Source organism: Cervus canadensis, chromosome 1 (genome assembly GCF_019320065.1).
Source record: "Cervus canadensis isolate Bull #8, Minnesota chromosome 1, ASM1932006v1, whole genome shotgun sequence".
NCBI lineage: Eukaryota > Metazoa > Chordata > Mammalia > Artiodactyla > Cervidae > Cervus > Cervus canadensis.
In genome coordinates this window covers 30,186,650-30,205,890 of record NC_057386.1, presented here as the reverse complement: position 1 = coordinate 30,205,890, position 19,241 = coordinate 30,186,650, and the positions used below count along the sequence as shown (strand labels likewise).

General features: G+C 44.0%; 1 protein-coding gene across 1 annotated transcript in view; it reads left to right on the top strand.

Annotated features, from left to right (window-relative positions):
• The window catches only part of DNAH9 (dynein axonemal heavy chain 9), a 277,788-nt gene that overhangs the window by 118,880 nt on the left and 139,667 nt on the right, over positions 1-19,241 (top strand). The window contains exons 32-38 of the mRNA XM_043473954.1: positions 238-448; positions 5,639-5,766; positions 8,214-8,322; positions 9,470-9,617; positions 10,320-10,494; positions 16,499-16,672; positions 17,426-17,633. Of these exons, the coding sequence (XP_043329889.1) occupies positions 238-448; positions 5,639-5,766; positions 8,214-8,322; positions 9,470-9,617; positions 10,320-10,494; positions 16,499-16,672; positions 17,426-17,633 (1,153 nt within the window). The remainder of the gene's footprint in view (positions 1-237; positions 449-5,638; positions 5,767-8,213; positions 8,323-9,469; positions 9,618-10,319; positions 10,495-16,498; positions 16,673-17,425; positions 17,634-19,241) is intronic.

Here is a 19,241-nt window from a genome sequence, read left to right as displayed (position 1 = left end):
TCTCACCAGACACACTCTCTAGCACTTAGAGGTTACTAATAATTACTCACATGATGAATAAGTGAATAAATGAATCACGTTGCCCCAACATTTAGGACCCCATTATATCCTGGGGGGAGTAACCCTTCCTGTGTTGACCTCAGGTCTCACTTCAGGCATCAGTCAGGCTCACAGGGGAGCATTGGGGATGTGGGTGAGTGACAAGTGGTCCCTCTGGCCGGATTCCGTGTCTCCCAGGTGGTCCAGCTGGAGGAGCTCCTGGCGGTGCGGCACTCTGTATTCGTGGTGGGCAGTGCTGGAACTGGCAAGTCACAGGTGCTGAGGTCCTTGCACAAGACCTACCAGATCATGAAACGCCGCCCTGTCTGGACTGACCTCAACCCCAAAGCGGTCACCAACGACGAGCTCTTTGGCATCATCAATCCAGCCACACGAGAATGGAAGGATGGTAAGGACGGGATGCTTCTGTCTTAGCTACTTGGGCCGATGAGAAGGCAGTGGGAAGGGTGCGGAGGAGGGAAAGCCGAGCTGATCAGTTTGGGGTGGGAGGAGGTGAAAAGAATCAAAGAAACAGATTTTGGCTTGGAGAGGAGCCTCATCCATTGGGGTACTTTCTCTCCTTGGGGATTTTTCAGCTTGTAGAGAGGATAAACAGGGCAGGCCTTCTCCGCTGCTGTTCCATGATTCTGAACTGCAAATCATGGGGTTTCCACATTGCCTGGAATGTGGGAGGGTCTGACATGGATCAGGCAGGGAAGCCCATCTCTCGTTCCCAAAGGAGCAGGCAGTCTAGCATCCCACAGAGGGTACCTCCCTGTCAGTACCACCCCAGGAGTGATGGGGAGGCTGCTACAGAAGACTCATCTCAGGAGCATCCTGGGACCACAGGAGGATGTGTATAGGATGGGGTGTCCCAGGTGGCTCCGTGGTAAAGAATCCACTGCACTGCAGGAGGCATGGGTTCCATCCTTGTGTCGGGAAGATCATCTGGAAAAGGAAATGGCAGCCCACTCCAGTATTCTTGCCTGGAGAGTCCCACGGACAGAGGAGCCTGGCCAGCTGCGGTCCATGGGGTCGCAAAGAGTGGGACATGACTTAGCGACTGAGCACACATGCGTGTGTGCAAATGTATAGGATAATGCAAATACTGCTCCATTTTATATGAGGTCTTGAACATCCATGGATTTTAGTGTCCGCAAGAGTTCCTGGAGCCAGGGAGCTGGTCCCTTCTACAGTGATTCACATTGTCCCAAGCCCATGCTCACTGGGTGCTGACCTCAGCATCACCTTCCGAGAATTGAAAATTGTGATAGGTGTTGAAAGGGTATCCTGTCACTGGGAGAGAGCAGAAAAGAAAATAGAGAGAACTCTTCACAAGCTGATCAGATCTCTTTCCAAAAGCAGTGTGGCTTCCGGAATGAGGTCATCTCAGGCCCCCCCGTAACATCCCAGTGACTACAGCAGGGTATACTGCCTGTTGTTGTTCAGTCGCTCAGCTGTGTCCAGCTCTTTGCAACCCCATGGACTACATAGCATGCCAGGCTTCCTGTCCTTCACTATCTCCCAGTTGCTCAAACTCATGTCCATTGAGTCAATGATGCCATCCAACATCAGTCAATGATGGCATCCAATGAAGCCATCTCATCCTCCGTCGCCCCCTTCTCCTCCTGCCCTCAATCTTTCCCAGCATCAGGGTCTTTTCCAATGAGTCAGCTCTTTGCATCAGGTGACCAAAGTATTGTAGCTTCGGCTTCAGCATCAGTCTTTCCAATGAGTATTCAGGGTTGATTTCTTTAGGATTGACTGGTTTTATTTCCTTAATGTCCAAAGGACTCTCAAGAAGTCTTCTCCAGCACCACAATTTGAAAGCATCAAATCTTCGGCACTCAGCCTTCTTTATGGTCCAACTCTCACATCCATATGTGACTACTGGAAAGACCATAACTTTGACTATACAGACCTGTCTCAGCAAAGTGATATGCCTGGATTCCTCTAATTTAGGGTCTTCCATCAGAGGCCTTGAAAAATGAGACTTAATGAGTAGCCTCTCTAATTTTTATTTCACTATTAATGAGGCTTAGCATCTTTTCCTTCTTAGTGGTCTTAGTAATTGGCTCTTTTGTAATTTTATTTCTCCTTATTATATTCTTATCAGTGTGTAAGTGTTTTTTTAAATATGTCAAAGACATTAAACTTGTATCTGTTATATGCACCATTAATGGTTTTTATCTGTCTTCCATTTGTCTACAGATACTTTATGACATGTTTACCATGTACTTTATAAAAGGAAATTATGTCTGTCTAGTCTTTTTAGCATCTGGGATTCCTATTTAGTTTATGACTCTTTCTAATTTTACAGGCATAATATCATAAATTTGGTCTTAAAGATTCTTTTCACATTAACATTTTTTACTCATCTGAAATTTATTTGGGGGCTTAGCTGGGCTTCCCAGGTGGCACAGCAGTCAAGAACCCACCTGCCAATGCAGGAGATGCAGGTTTGATCCCTGGGTCAGGAAAATCCCCTGGAATAGGAAATGGCAACCCACTCCAGTATTCTTGCCTGGAATATCCCACGGACAGAGGAGCCTGGTGGGCCACAGTCCATGGGGCTGCACATAGTCGGACTCGAATGATCATCAAGTATGAGGTGAGGTAGGGAATTAGCTTTATTTCCTCCCAGATGGATAATTGTGAAATCTCCATTTATTAAGTAAAGTATCCTTTGTCTCTGAATTTAAATCCCAACTTTTCACATGTACAGTTTTCCTTTGGTATCCCTGGGGGATTGGTTCCAGGAACTCCTGCAGACACTAAAATCCATAGATGCTCAAGATCTCATATAAAATGGAGTAGTATTTGCTTTATCCTATACATATTCCTCCCGTAAACTTTAAATTATCTCTAGACTACTTATAACACCTGACACAATGTAAATGCTGTGTAAATAGTTGCAAAAGCAATGTAAATGCTTTGTAAATAGTTGCTAGAATATGGTAAATTCAACTTTCAGTTTGAGGAAATTTCTAGAATTGTTTTTTTTCCCCAAATATTTTCAATCTACAGCTGGTTGAATCCACAGACTTGAAATTCACATATTGAAAGGGAAAATTGTATTGACATCTGATTCTGGGTTTTCTATTCTGTTCCATCACCTATTTATCTAATCCTGTACTAATGTCATTCTATCTTAATTGTTATCATTTTATATCATTTTCCTGTCTGATGAGGTAAATCCCTCCTCAGTACCTTTCTGTAGTTTCTTGGGTAGTGTTAGACACTTCTTCCATTTTAAATTTAAGCTCACAAAATATAATTTGAATTTTTAAGTGTGAGAATTTTAAATTAAAGTTTTATTAAATATACACATTAAATATGGAGAAATCTACAAAGGTTTATGATAATCATAAATCTATGTTCCCTAAACAAGAGACCTTCCAAGTAAATGGAATATAACTTTTCAAAAAATTTTAAGAGAACTTGATAAAAATAGAAATACAGTGGTTTATATTAATACATCTTTTTCAATATTAGAAAGATTCAATAGACAGAAAAATAAGTATAGGCATAGAAGAATTAGGAAATATGTCATCAAACACAATGTAACACAAAGATATAGAACTTTGCATCTTGTAAATAGAAAATATTCCTTTCTTGGTAGGTTCGTGGAACATTTCAAATAATTTAAAGTTTAGCTGGGCACAGAAGAAATTGTAATGAATTCAAAAGTATCCATTTTTCAGGCCACTTTGTCTGATACTAATACAATAGAATTAGAAACAAATAGCAAGAAAATGACCAAAACTAATTTTATTACTTGCAATCATGAAACACCGAGCCCCTGGATTATAGGGAAAATTTAATTGTAATCCTTCTTGGAAGCAAAATAAAGAATGTTTATACAGAGACCTCTGGGACACAGTGAAAGCCAATAGTGAAAATTTCTAAACTCTCATTATTACAGAAGATAGGCTAGAAAAAGAGGAAATCAGTGTCCATTTTAAGAAATTATTAAAAAAATAATAAACTAAACCTGAAGAAAGATGGGAAGAAACTAATGCAGATAAAAGCTGAGATTAGTGGGAAGGAACAAAAACGTATAGGAAGGATAAATAAATATAAATATTGGTTCTTTGTAAAAACCAATAAGTCCATTGTGAGCATGATTAATGGGGGTAAAAGTAGACAAGATAAGGAATTAGAAAAAGATATAACAGTAGATATAGACAAGATTAAAAGAGACACAATTAGATCATACATATTTGAAAAACTGAAAGAAATAGATGATTCCCTAACCAAATATAATTTTAACAAAATTTACCCAATGAGAAGTACAAAAAGTAAACTAATGAAATGGAAAGTTTTTAAATAGTAGCTGAATTAAGAAAAGATAATTCCAAAAATCATAAAAAGGACACCTCTTATTTCATTTTGTGAAGCCAAAATAATCTTGGTACCAACCTTTGTGCAGAACCAAAAAGAATAGCCCAAATTCCATTAACATTAAGAATAAACCAAAGAGATCTATTACCAACATTATTATTCTGCTTTGCCCGTGGAAGTCTAGAAAATGCAGTAAAAACAATAAAATGGAATACATGATATAAACTGGAGGAAAAAGACAATTATCATTTTGGTGATTGTACAACTTTATATCTAGAAAACTCAAGACATTATTGAAAAATCACTAGAATCAATGAGAAAAAGTATTAAAGATAACTCAGTGTAAAGTGAAGTGCACCAAATTTGGAAGCTTATCTCTATACTAACAGTAGCCAACTAAAACTGAAAATACAGGGGAAAAAAATCCGTCCACAATAACAATAAAAACAAATGCCTGGGAATACATTTAGCCAAAGAGATACATTGAAAATGCTGTAAAAATTTATTAAGGAACATAAAACAATATTTGAACAAATGAAAAGACATACCATATTATTGACTGGGAAGGCTTAGTATTATAAAAAATCAATTGGATCCAAATTAAGATATAAATTTCATGTAATGCTAACTAAAATCACATCAGGCCTTCTCTCAAAGCCTGCGTTTGGCAAGATTTTCCTGGCTGCAGCTTCAAAGAATGAAAACGTTACCTAAGAAGGTTTCATGTAATTCCATCATGTTGCAGTTGCCTGTTGAAATGATTTGCTGGGTCCCTTGTCACTTGAAAACCTTGGACCGTTTCCTTCTCCAGGGGATCTTCCTGACCCAGGGATTGAACCTGTGGCTCCTGCATTGACAGGTGGATTCCTTACCATTGAGCCACCAGGAAGAAAGGGATAAATATATGTAATTATAATTGATTTCCATTGTTGTATGACAGAAACCAACACAACATTGTAAAGCAATTTTTCTCCAATTAAAAATGAAAAAAAAAAAAACCACAAAAACTAGGACCATCAGGTTTTCTTCTAGTTTTGCTGTTGTTGTCATTCTCATAAAAAGTCAGATTGGAGCACAGAACGAGCAGAACCTGAGCATGGTCAGATTTTTGGTAGAGTAGGAGAAAAGGCCAGTTCTGACCTGAATGTCCTGTGTACACCTCCTTCCGAAGGTTGTAGCTGATAGGGAAAGTTTGTGTTAAGAGAAAGAAGATTGATGGTGACCTGGAAATTGAGATATCTGTGGTTCCTCTTAGGACTGTTCTCTTCTATCATGCGGGAGCTTGCCAACATCACCCATGATGGGCCCAAATGGATTTTACTGGATGGTGACATTGATCCGATGTGGATCGAGTCTCTGAACACTGTCATGGATGATAACAAGGTACCAAGGGGGAAGGGGAGCCCCATATCATCCCCAATCATCAGTGAAACTGGCTCCCAGGCACATTTGAAAGCCTGGATTCCACAGTAGGGCTGGCCCTGAGTAAGGAATTATTACTGGTGTCTTTTTTAATTTTGGGGGAGCTTTATTGCAATAGAGTTGACATATAACATTGTTACAATTGATTTAAAACATTGTATAAGTTTAAGGTGTAGGACCTGATGATTCGAAATACTTGTATATTGCAAAATGATTACCACAATAAGGTTGGTTGACAACTCCATCACTTCCCATAATTACCTTTGTGTGTGCCTGGTGAGAACTCCTAATATTTATTCTTTTTAAATTTTTTTAAATTGGAGTACAGTATGGAAATTCCTTAAAAAAAAAAAAAAACAAACTAGACGTAGAACTACCCTATGACCCAACAATCCCACTTCTGGGCATATACCCTGATAAAACCATAATTGAAAGAGATGCATATACACCAATGTTCACTGCAGCACTTCTTACAATAGCTCGGACCTGGAAGCAATCTAGATGTCCACTGACAAGATGAATGGAAACAGAAATTGTGATACATATATGCAATGGAATATTACTCAGCCATAAAAAAGAATGCATTTGAGTCAGTCCCAATGAGGTAGATGGACCTAGAGCCTATTATACAAAGTAAGTCAGAAAGAGAAAGACAAATATCATATGTTAACTCATGCATATGAAATCTAGAAAGATGGTACTAAGATCTATTCTTTCAGCAGCTTTCAAGTACACAGTACAATATTGTTAACTACAGTCACCATGTCTTACATTACTTATTCATCTTATAACTGGGATATTTATAATTTACCACCCAATACCCCCATCCCTGGCAACCACCAATTTACTGTCTGTTTCTAAGAGTTTTTTTTTAAGATTCCATACGTAAGTGAGACTATCTATTGTTTGCCTTTCTCTGTCTGACATTTCATGTACCGTAATGCTCTCAAGGCCATCCATACAGATAGCAGGATTTCCTTCTTTTTATGGCTGAATAGTATTCCATCCTCTCTCTCTCTCTCTCTCTCTCTGTGTTACATCTTCTTTACCCATTCATCCATTGACAGACACGTAGGTTGTTTCCACATCTTGGCTGTTGTGAATAGCACTCTGGTGAGCACAGGATGCAGATAACTCTTCAAGATCCTGATTTCAGCTACCCGTAAATGGCAACCCACTCCAGTATTCTTGCCTGGAAAACTCCACGGACAGAGGAGCCTGGCAGGCTACAGTCCATGGGGTTGCAGGAGTCAGACACGACTGAGGGACTTTCACTTTCACGTCATCTTTAACAGGGGTCTCAGAACTGATTCATCCCATACAATAACTTTCAGTTATTCCAAAGCCACTGCTGTCACTCACATGTTTTTGGCATTGTTGTAATTTACTTTAGAATCTTCCACATGTAGGTCAATTCAGTATTTAGAGCTGCAAAGAATCTTAAATCATTTACTCAAATCTTTTTTTTAAAGGGATTTTTTCCCTTTGTTTATAAATAGAGGAAACTGATGATCAGAAACATTCTGAGCCTGTCAAGTATCCTCAGTGGTGGTCAATATTTATCATGGAGAGGATGTTTTATTTTTTTTTATAAACATTGAAAACTGGCTGCCTATAAAGAGACTGTAAAGTTGGTAGCACTTGTTTGGAAAGCACACCCGGATTAGAGGTTTTACGATGGCTTTAACATGTACGGAACATACTCTTCCAGAGGAAGCCCTTTAAAAGAAACAGTAGTTACATGAAAACTGAGCTCTTTTCCTTTAATTATCTAATTTTTTAAAATATGGTCTGTTGTTGTTATTGTTCATTCACTAAGTCGTATCTGACTCTTTGAGACCCCATGAACTTGAGTACACTAGGCTTCTCTGTCCTTCATTATCTCCCAGAGCTTGTTCAAACTTATGTCCATTGAATCAGTGATGCCATCTGATCATCTCATCCTCTCTCACCCCCTTCTCCTCCTGCCCTCAATCTTTCCCAGGATCAGAGTATTTTCCAATGAGTTGGCTCTTCATATCATGTAGCCAAAGTACTGGAGCTTCAGCTTCAGCATCAGTCCTTCCAATGAATATTCAGGACTGATTTACTTTAGGATTGACTGGTTTGATCTCCTTGTCGTCCAAGGGACTCTCAGGAGTCTTCTCCAGCACCTCAGTTCAAAAGCATCAATATGGTCCAGTTCATTCAAATCACTGACATCACTTAACTTTTCAGGTAGCTTATTTCCTGACCCAGGACACAGGGATGGTGATCAAGGGGCTACAGAAGGAGAGACAGAGGACTTTGTAGAAACTTTCAAAGATACTTATAATCATAATGTCTATCAGGAATAAAAGCCAAACTCCCCTGAGCTGGCCTCGCACCCTAACTCCTCCCTGCCTGCTGCGCCCCTCCCCCGTGTCCAGGTGCTGACCCTGGCGAGCAACGAGAGGATCCCTCTGAATCCCACCATGAGGCTTCTCTTTGAGATCAGCCACCTGCGCACGGCCACGCCAGCCACTGTCTCCAGAGCAGGTATGGGCCGCGAGACGGAACAGCCGCACCCCTGCTCAGCTGAAAACAGGTGCCTCTAGTGATACCTGTTTGGCTGGCTCTGACCAAAGCTCCAAACAGGAGTCAGACATTGACCATCCAAAATTCTGGCCTAATCCTCATCCCAAATCCATACCCACGAAAGTGAGCCAGTGTTCTGCAGCCAGGATCATGTGAGTTTCTCGATTCAGAAATGTTTACAGTAAGATAAAAAGGAATAGCCCCTGAGCTGGACAACTACTGTCTTCTGCACAGAAATGCCTTGAATTAGGCTACTTTCCAGCCGGTTCTAGCTTCCATGGAGGCTAGTGAAGATGACTGAGCATTAGAAGTTCTCATTACATCTTGGTACAAAATGACTTTATACCTTAACTTTCCTTGTTAGGACATGGACTTATCCTTTTGAGGGGTTTCTCTAGTGTCTCAGTGATGAAGAATCTGCCTGCCAATGCAGGAGACGTGGGCTTGATCCTTGGATCAGGAAGATCCATTGGAGGAGAAAATGGCAACCCACTCTAGTATTCTTGTCTGGAGAATTCCATGGACAGAGGAGCTTGGCAGGATACAGTCCATGGGGTCACAAAAGAGCCAGACCAACTAACCAATATCCTTTTGGGGGCCACCATGAATGTGCACACTTCCTCACCATGACAAGTATTGCTAATCAATCACAGTCTTCTTTCCTCCTGAGCCTGGATCTGGCCTCAGGATTCTTCTCAACACTGCTGTCCATCAGCTATTATGAGGCCATCAGAGCTGATCCCAATAGCAAACCCTCTCAGATTTCAGCCAGATCTCTGTTATTTTCTTTTTCAAGACTTTTTGGGGGGGGGGGGCTGTGGACCATTTTTAAAGTCTTTATTGAATTTGTTACAATATTGCTTCTGTTTTATGTTTCGGCTTTTTGGCCACAAGACATGTAGGATCTTAGTTCCCTGACCAGGAATCGAACCTGCACCCCTGTACTGGAAGACAAAGTCTCAACCACTGGACTCCCAGGGAAGCCCCTTTGTTCTTTTCAAGGCCAGTCTTCTGTACATTTTTTTTTTAACAGAGAAAATAACTCTGGGGTGAAGAATATCCTGAGCTCTATGGACATGTCACTAAGTTATATTCTCTATGCTCCCAGGGATCCTGTACATTAACCCGGCAGACCTGGGCTGGAACCCTCCTGTGAGCAGCTGGATCGACAGGAGAGAGATCCAGACAGAGAGAGCCAACCTAACCATCCTGTTTGACAAGTACCTTCCGACCTGCTTAGATGCGCTCAGAACCAGGTAGGCCAAACAGTGAGGAAGGCGAAAAATTAAAGCAGTGACAAAGAGCCTGTTGGCTCATAGCTGGTGTCCTGCTGATGTTCTGTCCTGTCCCCAAAGTCAGACGTCCCCAGGCAGTCCCCTACAAGTGTGGCAGACGGCAGAGGGAACATACATTAGGATGGAGCTGAGATGCCTGTTGGCAGTCCAGGCAGGAAGAGAGGTGAGTGAAGAGAAGGGAGATTTAAAGAGCCTTCTGTGAGTGCTATACAGGTGTATCTGGAGGAAGGTGCAAGTTGTAGTTGTTGTTCAGTTGCTAAGTTGTGTCCGATTCTTTGCAACCCCATAGACTGTAGCCTGCCAGACTTCTCTGTCCTTGGGATTTCCCAAACAAGAATAGAGTGGGTAGCCATGCCCTCCTCCAGGGGTTCTTCCCAACCCAGGGATCGAACTCATCTCTCCTACATTGGCAGACAAGTTCTTTACCCCTGAGCCAGCTGGGAACCTAGACGGTTTGCTTATCAGCCACCCTGGGCCTCTATCATACCAAAGCTTTTGCTGCTGCAAAGCCACATGGACTTGTCAAATCCTTTACCCTCTAAGCGACCAGGGAAGCCCCTGTCAAATCCACAGACACCAGCAAGTTTCCATAGTTGTCCAACAGCACCACTAGGATGGAATAATCCAGTGTTTTAGAATATATCTGGGTCTCTCTCTCTTCAGATTTAAGAAGATAATTCCAATACCAGAGCAGAGCACAGTCCAGATGCTGTGCCACCTTCTTGAGTGTCTGCTGACCGAGGAGGACATCCCTGCAGACTGCCCCAAGGACACCTACGAGCTTTACTTTGTGTTTGCTGCCATCTGGGCTTTTGGCGGAGCACTGGTCCAGGACCAGGTAAGAGGGTGTGTGCTGAGGCTAACACCCACACTAACCAGCCAAGATTTGGTAGACAGAACAGCTAAATGTGAGAATTAACATGGGGCCATCAAACCATTTAGTTAGGTCTCCCTGATTCTGCTGAAGACGTCAGTCTCCTTAGGAGGGCTTCGTGTAGTGAGACAGATGAGACCGAGCTGTGTTTTGTTGCTTTTTGACTTGGTGAATGTGTCCCTAATTTCTTGGACAGTTGATGATTGAATTTGAAAAACTAGAGGTGTGAATACCTTACTTAGAAAGATGTGTGTTTTAGGTAGGATGTGCTATGCTGTAGAGGCTTGAGTAGGAAGAATCCCTTCTTTTAAAACCTTCTAGAACAAGCATGTACCACTCTATACCAACCATCTTCATCACCCCTGAAACACAGAGCTGTCCATAGACGGCTTTTGCTGTTGTTCAGTTGCTAAGTCATTTTTGACTCTTGCGACCCCATGGACTGCAGGAGGACACCGTGCTCCCCTGTCCTCCACTGTCTCCGGGAGCTTGCTCAAATTCATGTCCATTGAGTCAGTGATGCCATCTAACCATCTCATCATCTGTCACTTTCTTGGCCTCCTGCCCTCAATCTTTCCCAGCATCAGGGTCTTCTCCATTGAGTTGACTCTTCCAATCAGGTGGCCAAAATATTGGAGCTTCAGCTTCAACATCAGTCCTTCCAGTGAATATTCAGGGTTGATTTCCTTTAGGATTGACTGGTTTGATCTCCTTGCAGTCCAAGGGACTCTCAAGAGTCTTATCCAGCACCACAGTTTGAAGGCATCAACTCTTCATCACTCAGCCTTCTTTGTGGAAGAAGAACCATAGAATGTTAGACCAAAGGTTAATCGACATCTATGAGTAGAAAAACAAAGTAGTATTTATCTCATGGTGTTTACTGCTGTGGTTTCAGGCTGTTTGGCATCCTATTCTCTAAGCTTTGTGTATCCCCAACTTTTACTTTACTGAGTTTTCTCCAAATAAAAGGTACTTTACCTGGAAACAACATAACTGAGGTTAGGCAGACCAGTCTTTTACAACTGACTCTAGCCACCAGGATAGCTCAGCAGTAGAGAATACACCTGCCAGTGCTGGAGACACGGGATTGGTCTCTGGGCTGGGGAGATCCCCTGGAGAAGGAAATGGCTATCCACTCCGGTCTTCTTGCCTGGAGAATTCCTGGGCAGAGGAGCCTGGTGGATTATAGTCCACAGGGGTCGCAAAGAATCAGACACGACTAAGTGACTGAGCATGTGCTAGCTACCAGGCAGCATCCTATAGAGGCTGAGAATGTGGACTCTGGATTTGAATTCTGACTCTGTCATTGTTACCTGGGGACCCTGGTAACTTAACATCTCTCTACCTTAATCTCATTACTGGCACAAAGAGCTAGATAAATTGACCAAGTGTCAGGTATCTTCATCCCGATACCCCAAACATTGGGTACAAAGGCAGTGAAAGTGATAATAGTGGTACCTATTCCTAGGACAGATGTAAGGATTAAATGAAGGGATGCTGTTCTAATTGTCCACATGTAAAACTCTTAGAATACTGCTTATTATTAATGTTCTCCTACTTAGGGTTTCCCAGGTGGTGCTGGTGGTACCTACCTGTCAATGCAGGAGTCGAAAGAGACACGGGTTTGATCCCTGGGTCAGGAAGATCCCCTGGAAGATAGCATGGCAACCCACTCCAGTATTCTTGTCTGGAGAATCCCATGGATAGAGAAGCCTGGCAGGCTACAATCCCTAGGGTTGTAGAGAGTCAGACATGACTGAAGCGACTTAGCACACGTGCACCATAAAAATTCAGTTTTATAGCAAGTATCTGATGCTTTTCTCACCACAGGGGAGTAAGCCAAGCTGCAGTTTTTGGAGAGTTATGATTTACTCTTTCTGGTCTGGGTTGATTATGGGCTCTTCCAAAGAAAAAGGTAGGGGCTTCCCTGGTGACACAGTGCATAAGAACCCACCTGCCAAGGCAGGGGACTTGGGTTCGATTCCTGATCCAGAAAGATCCCACAACCTAGCTCCTACACCATGACTACTGAGTCTGTATTCTAGTGCCCGCGAGCGGCAACCACTTAGCCCAGGTTCCTGGAGCCCGTGCCCTGCGACAAGAGAAGGCACCGCAATGAGAAGCCTGCGTAACCCCCACTCACCACAACTAGAGACAAGCCCACATACAGCAACGAAGACCCAGCACAGCCATAATGAAATAAATAAATAACTTTTAAAAGATGCAGACCCTGACGTTTCGGCTGCTGAAATGTCAGCAACCACTGCTGAGCTCCTCTCTTACACTGGTGCTGAGCAGACCGTGGGGTATCAGGATAAAGACACTTGGTCAATTTTTTCTGTCTCTATGTGGAAAAATTTAAATCCACTCAGCTCTTTTTAAAAGCCCAAGAGAAAGCCTCCCTCCGGGCGTCCCAGGCTCTGGAGCACTTGGAGCTGTCGGCGGCCGTGCTGGCCCTGGGGGGTGGAGGGGGGCAGAGCACACAGGAGAAAGCTTTCAGCAGCAGGGATGTCCGAGATCCCCTCGCAGCCTGCATTCAAGCCGAACACAAAATAGCGCTGTAAATAGGAAAGTATGAAGGTAGCCAGAATATTCACATCAGGAACACCAATGATGCTTATATTGAAAAAGCTGTTATTAACGCAAAGCAGAATATAATATAAAGCACAGCCCATACCTGGGTAGACATTCCAATAAAAAGAGGGAGTGGGCAGGTGGATCCAGGCTAAATACTTTGCAGCAATCACAGGAAATTATCTCTCAGAAGCAAAAGCTTCTCAGCACCCTATTGGGCACCTGGGTTCAACTCCCAATTCTTTTCTTTAAAAAATAAATAAAAATTAAAAAAAAATAAATAAATAAAAAAAATAAAAAATAAATAAATAAACTCAATAAATATTTGTTAATATATAAAAAAAATAAATAAATAAATAAACTTTTTATTTTATATTGGAGTACAGCTGATTAACAATGTTGTAATAGTTTCAGGCTAAGTAAAGGGACTCAGTCACACATATACATGTATCCATTCTCCCCTAAACTCCCCTCCCATCCAGTCTGCCGCCTAACACTGAACACAGTTGCTTGTGCTATACAGTCAGTCCTTGTTGGTTATCCATTTTAAATATAGCAGTGTGTACATGTCCATTCCAAACTCCCTCACTGTCCCTTCGCCCACCACCATTCTTTCCCCTGACTCCCAATTCTGCCATATGCTGCTAGAATGTAACCGTTGAGGTTTTGCTTTTTCATATGCATAAAATAGGAGTGATTTTCAGTAGCCAGGCTGACTGAGAGCATCATGAAGATCAAACGAGGTGATACTGTGTTTCCAAACTCGGCTACCTTGCACCACACTGTATGTCAGCCTTCCTGTTGTCAAGTTCAAAGGGCAGGAAGGTGACCAGAGACTCGTCAGAATCTAAAGGAGCTGGAGTTCAAAAGGAGCCCCTTCACTGAGGTCATTCAAAGGGCAGAGACACTCAAAGAGTCAAACTGAGAAAAGGCCGCTGGATGGCTCGGCAGAGGTGACCTTATCTTTCTAGCGTCCAGTTAGGGTAGAAGGTTAGGCCCAGCACCAGGCTTCAGGAAGCCAGACAGTGCAGCCTGTGAATGGCTTGGCTGAGAAACAGACCAGGTAGCTCCAAGTGGAATTGACAGTGAAGGAAGAGGGTCCACCACCAACCTCCTTCTTTCTAGAGCTGGTCTGTGTCTTGGATTCTCCATATAAACCTAAAATCTGGTTTTCTTTAGGAAGCCAAAGGTCTTCAGGAATTTTTTTATCTAAAGGTAGACAGCTGTTATGTTTTCTTGAATAAATACTGTCAGCCAGAAAACAGTTGCTGTCAGGTGAAACACATTTTTTAAGCTTTGTTTCATATTTTCTTTTCACTTAGTTTTTATGGGGAATGGTTTTTCAGTAGCACTCTTAGTTCTGCTTAGGTGATTTAGGGGGAAGCCCTCTTTTCCATAGTGTAATTCCATTTAAGAGGTTGTCTAAAAATCGTTTTAATTCATAGGAAGATTTTAATATCTGAGAGTACTCAAACTAAGGATATAAAATTACTGTGTGTGCATGTGTTAGTTGCTCAGTCGTGTCTGATTCTGTGACCTCATGGACTGTAGCTTGCCAGGATCCTCTGTCCATGGGATTCTGCAGGCCAGGAAGACTGGAGTGGATAGCCATTCTCTTCTCCTCGGGATCTTCCCAACCCAGGGATCAAACCTGGGTCTCCCACATTGCAGGCAGATTTTTTTACCATCTGAGCCCCCAGGGAAGCCCATAAACTTCCCATACCTTCCTATTATGATGAAAAACCACAGAAAGCACAACCCTTGAAATCATATTACCCTGGTTATTTCTATTTTTTGCACCTATTTTAAATTCTGTTAGTGTATTTACTTCATTGTAAATATCTTTGAGGGTACCTTTGCATTTTGCTTTTGACCTTCGTTCTACAGTTTGGATGTCAACACCTTCCCTAAAAAGCACCAGTATGTTAAGTTCCGATGTCATCATCCCAATCGGGGTTATTCATCTTTAATCTCATTTTCAGTCTCTATGTTCAGCAGTGTTTTTAATAAAGAATTACAGAGGAAAAAAAAGAATTTCATCCAAGGGTCAAAGATTGGGATTTTTTCTCCCTAACGTTTCTGATTGCAGAGGACAGATATTAGGAAGATACATTGTCCCCTTAATCTAAATTCACCTCAGAATAAGAAGAGCAAACAAACCTGTCCTTAGAGCCTGTTTCCATTCTGTTTTTAAGGTGCAAGAATTCAATCCTATTTACTGAGTAGACAAAGTCACTGTCATTTCTTCCAAGTTCAGATTCATTGTCATGCGCCCAGCTCCCTAGCCTGTCCTGCACCGCAGAAACGTTTCCTAAAATGCCCACTCTGAACCTTCTCCATCTTTAGGACTTTTCCTAGATCTGTGTGTTCAAAGAGTGGGTTGGCTCCCCAAGAAGGTAGCCAGTAGCAGTGGGCGTTTGTGTGTGCATGTGTGGGTGTGTTGTGGGGAGGGTGCGTGTTACATTTCGGTCTGAAAGAAATAGCCCAAGTACTCAGGTGCACAACCCTATCTTAGGGGCTCATTCTGCAATATGTGTGTCTGTCTATTCCTTCTGTCTGAAAGACCTGTATAGCTTTGTCTCCACTGCCCTTAGATTTGAGGATTTTAGCTCTGGAAGGAAATTCAGAAATACTCTTTTCTAGAATCCTCATTTTATAGATGAGGAAACCGTGGCATGAAAAGACGTGATTTGCTGGTGGTTATGTGTGCCACTCCCTTGATGAGATTTTTACCGCTGTTTCTTCCTGTGCCCCCCAGGTGTCTACAGTCACATTTTATTTTTTAAAGATTTTTTTTTAATGTGGACCATTTATAAAGTCTTTATTGAAGGTGTTACAATATTGTTTCTGTTTTATATTTGGGGTTTTTTGGCCAAGAGGTGTGTGGGATCTCAGCTCCCTGACCAGGGATCAAACCCGAACCCCCTGTATTAGGAGGTGACGTCTTAACCACTGGACCGCCAGGGAAGTTCTAACAGGCACCATTTTACTCCTTCTGTCCCCAGTTGCCGTCTGGACGTGGCTCAGTGTCTCGGGAGTCGAGGGGGATGTGGTGGATCGGTCTCTGAGAGTTCCTGGCTGCACTTGCCTTCCTTGGGGTCTCAGGCTCCCTCTCTCCGCTGTGTTCTTACACCTCCTTCCCTCGCTCCCCTCCACCTGCCAGGGCTCTGAGATGCACCAGGCCAGGGCGACCCAGCCCCGTGGTCAAGCAGGTGCATGCATACACGCTCCAGAGCAGCCCCCGCTTAGCTGGGCCTTGTCTGGGCTGGTCCTTGGGGGACAAGGAGGAGCCGGCTGTGCCCCCGGCCCTGACCTTCTGCCTGATGCTGGGCAGCCTGTCCAGGCTTCTCGTGCTCTGCGGAGCCTTGACTCCTGACTTGCTTTTTTTGGGCAGCTCGTGGACCACCGGGCAGAGTTCAGCAAATGGTGGCTCAGTGAGTTCAAGACCATCAAGTTTCCCTCCCAAGGAACCATCTTTGACTATTACATAGACCCAGAGACCAAGAAATTCGAGCCTTGGTCCAGGCTCATCCCACAGTTTGAATTTGACCCTGAGACACCTCTGCAGGTAAGTGTGGCTGAGCAGCGACCAGGGATATGTAATGTCCCCAGAATCTGCGGTGGCTCTTGTGGCAGCCCCTAATGGATTCCCAAAAGGTTTGACCTCATTAAGAATTAGCTACTTTTCTTTTCAGAGGAAATTAGAGGTTGAGTAGAGTCATGCATGTGTGTGTGCTAATTTGTGTCAGTCCGACTCTTTGCCACCCTATGGACTATAGCCTGCTAGGCTCCTCTGACTATGAGATTTTCCAGGCAAGAATACTGGATGGGTTGCCATACCCTCCTCCAGGGGATCTTCCCGACCCAGGGATCAAACCTGTGTCTCTTATGTCTCCTTCATTGCAGGCAGGTTCTTTACTGCTGAACCACCAGGGAAGCCCTCAGCAAAGTCCTAAAATCTCCCCAAGCCTAGGTAACTTAATTAGTAGGACCCCCTGCAGGCATCCTGAGACAAGGTGGAGGAGATGGGTGGGGATGACCAGGCTGATGGCTTTAAAATACAATCCAGAGGCCTTGGAGGCAGACAGCGCTAGCAGAGGAGGATGGGCGTGCCCTCTACCCACAGCAAGAGTTACCGGGAGGGTCTCTCTGGGTGACAGGGGGCCCTACAGCCTGCAGTAGTGAGCCCCCCAACCCCAGCGCGGGCGATTCCCTCTCCTGAAATGCCCCAGGGTGCTCTGACAGCATGTGAGTCTCCCACGAGCCCCCAGTTCGCTCCTCCTGTCTCCCACCACCCTCGCCCATCTCCCCCTGACCCCAGGCCAGCCTGGTGCACACCGGCGAGACCATACGCCTCTGCTACTTCCTGGAGCGGCTCCTGGCACGGCGGCGGCCGGTCATGCTGGTGGGAACGGCGGGCACGGGCAAGTCGGTGCTGGTGGGGGCAACGCTGGCCAGCCTGGACCCCGAGGCGTACCTGGTGAAAAACGTGCCCTGCAACTACTACACCACATCAGCTATGCTGCAGGGTGAGTGTCAGCGCGTCAGTAACCAGGCGAGTCGGCCTGCTGCTCACCGCTTACACAATCGGGTACACACTCACCAACCAGGGAAGAGAAAGGGGCCTTGAATCAAAGTGCCAGCGATCTGGGGAGATGGTGGATTCAGCATCTCCCAAAAAAACACTTCCCAAGACGCTGCTCCGTGGTGAAAATGTTTAGACAGAAACAAATCATCTCAGTTAATCACTGAGATGGGGATGGGGGAGGTCAGAGTCGTAACCATCCCCCCACTGCATGCAGGCTTGTCAGCTCCAGAGGTCTTCTTCTAGACCAGGGGTCGCCAGCCTCCAGGATCTAATGCCTGATGATCTGAGGTGGAACTGATGTAATAATAATAGAAATTAAGTGCACAGTACATGTAATGCACCTGAATCAATGCAAAACCATCCTCCACCCCTCAGTCTGTGGGAAAATCATCTTCCAGGAAACCGGTCCCTGGTGCCAAAAAGGTTGAGGACTGCTGCTCTAGACATCTTGTTCACGCAGTTTGATTTATTTGCAAGATGACTGAAGAGGAATCTTGGGAGAGGTTTGGTCATCTGTTAATTCAGTTCAGTTCAGTCTTTCAGTCGAGTCTAACTCTTTGTGACCCCATGGACGGCAGCACGCCAGGCTTCCTTGTCCTTCACCAGCTCCCAGAGTTTGCTCAAACTCATGTCCATCGAGTTGGTGATGCCATCCCACCATCTCATCTTCTGTTGTCCCCTTCTCCTCCTGCCTTCAATCTTTCCCAGCATCAGGGTCTTTTCCAATGAGCCAGTTCTTTGCATCCTTTGGCCAAAGTATTGGAGCTTCAGCCTCAGCATAAGTCCTTCCAATGAGTATTCAGGACTGATTTCCTATAGGATTGACTGGTTTGATCTTGCAGTCCAAGGGGCTCTCAAGAGTCTTCTCCAACACCATAGTTCAAAAGCATCAATTTTCGGCACTCAGCTTTCTTTATGGTCCAATTCTCACATCCATACCTGACTACTGGAAAAAACATAGCTTTGACTATATGGACCTTTATCGGCAAAGTAATGTCTTTGCTTTTTAATATGTTGTCTAAGCTGGTCATAGCTTTTCTTCCAAGGAGCAATCAATCTATTAATTGCTTATTTGCCATTTCTACTTCTTTGATCTATGGGAAGAACTGGCAAGTTAGGCCAGGTATTGTGTGATGAAAGGATTTGAAAGGTGTGCTCAGGTCAAAGGCAAGTAGAGCATGGGGGTGCCTGGTTTAAAAAGTGAGTATGTGTTTGTGTGTGAGTTGCTCAGTCATGTCCAACTCTTTGTGACCCCATGGACTGTAGTGTTCCAGGCTAGTTACACTATAGCTTCACTAAAGTGACAAGAAAAGGGGCTTCCTGCTGAGGGCGATTTCCTGCAAGGAGCTGCTCACATAAAGGTCCCAGGGGCATGGAGGAGGGGACCACATCCTGATGTCCTCCACTCTGAGCTGGGATGGAGGTCAGGCACCTCCCCAGCTGACTCCCCTCCCACTCCTCTCTTGCCTGTCCCCTCCCCCGTCTGTCCCTCTCTCCACACCTTAGCAAGGTCCCCTTTCCCATCCTTTCTTTCTCCTGAGGTGCCTCC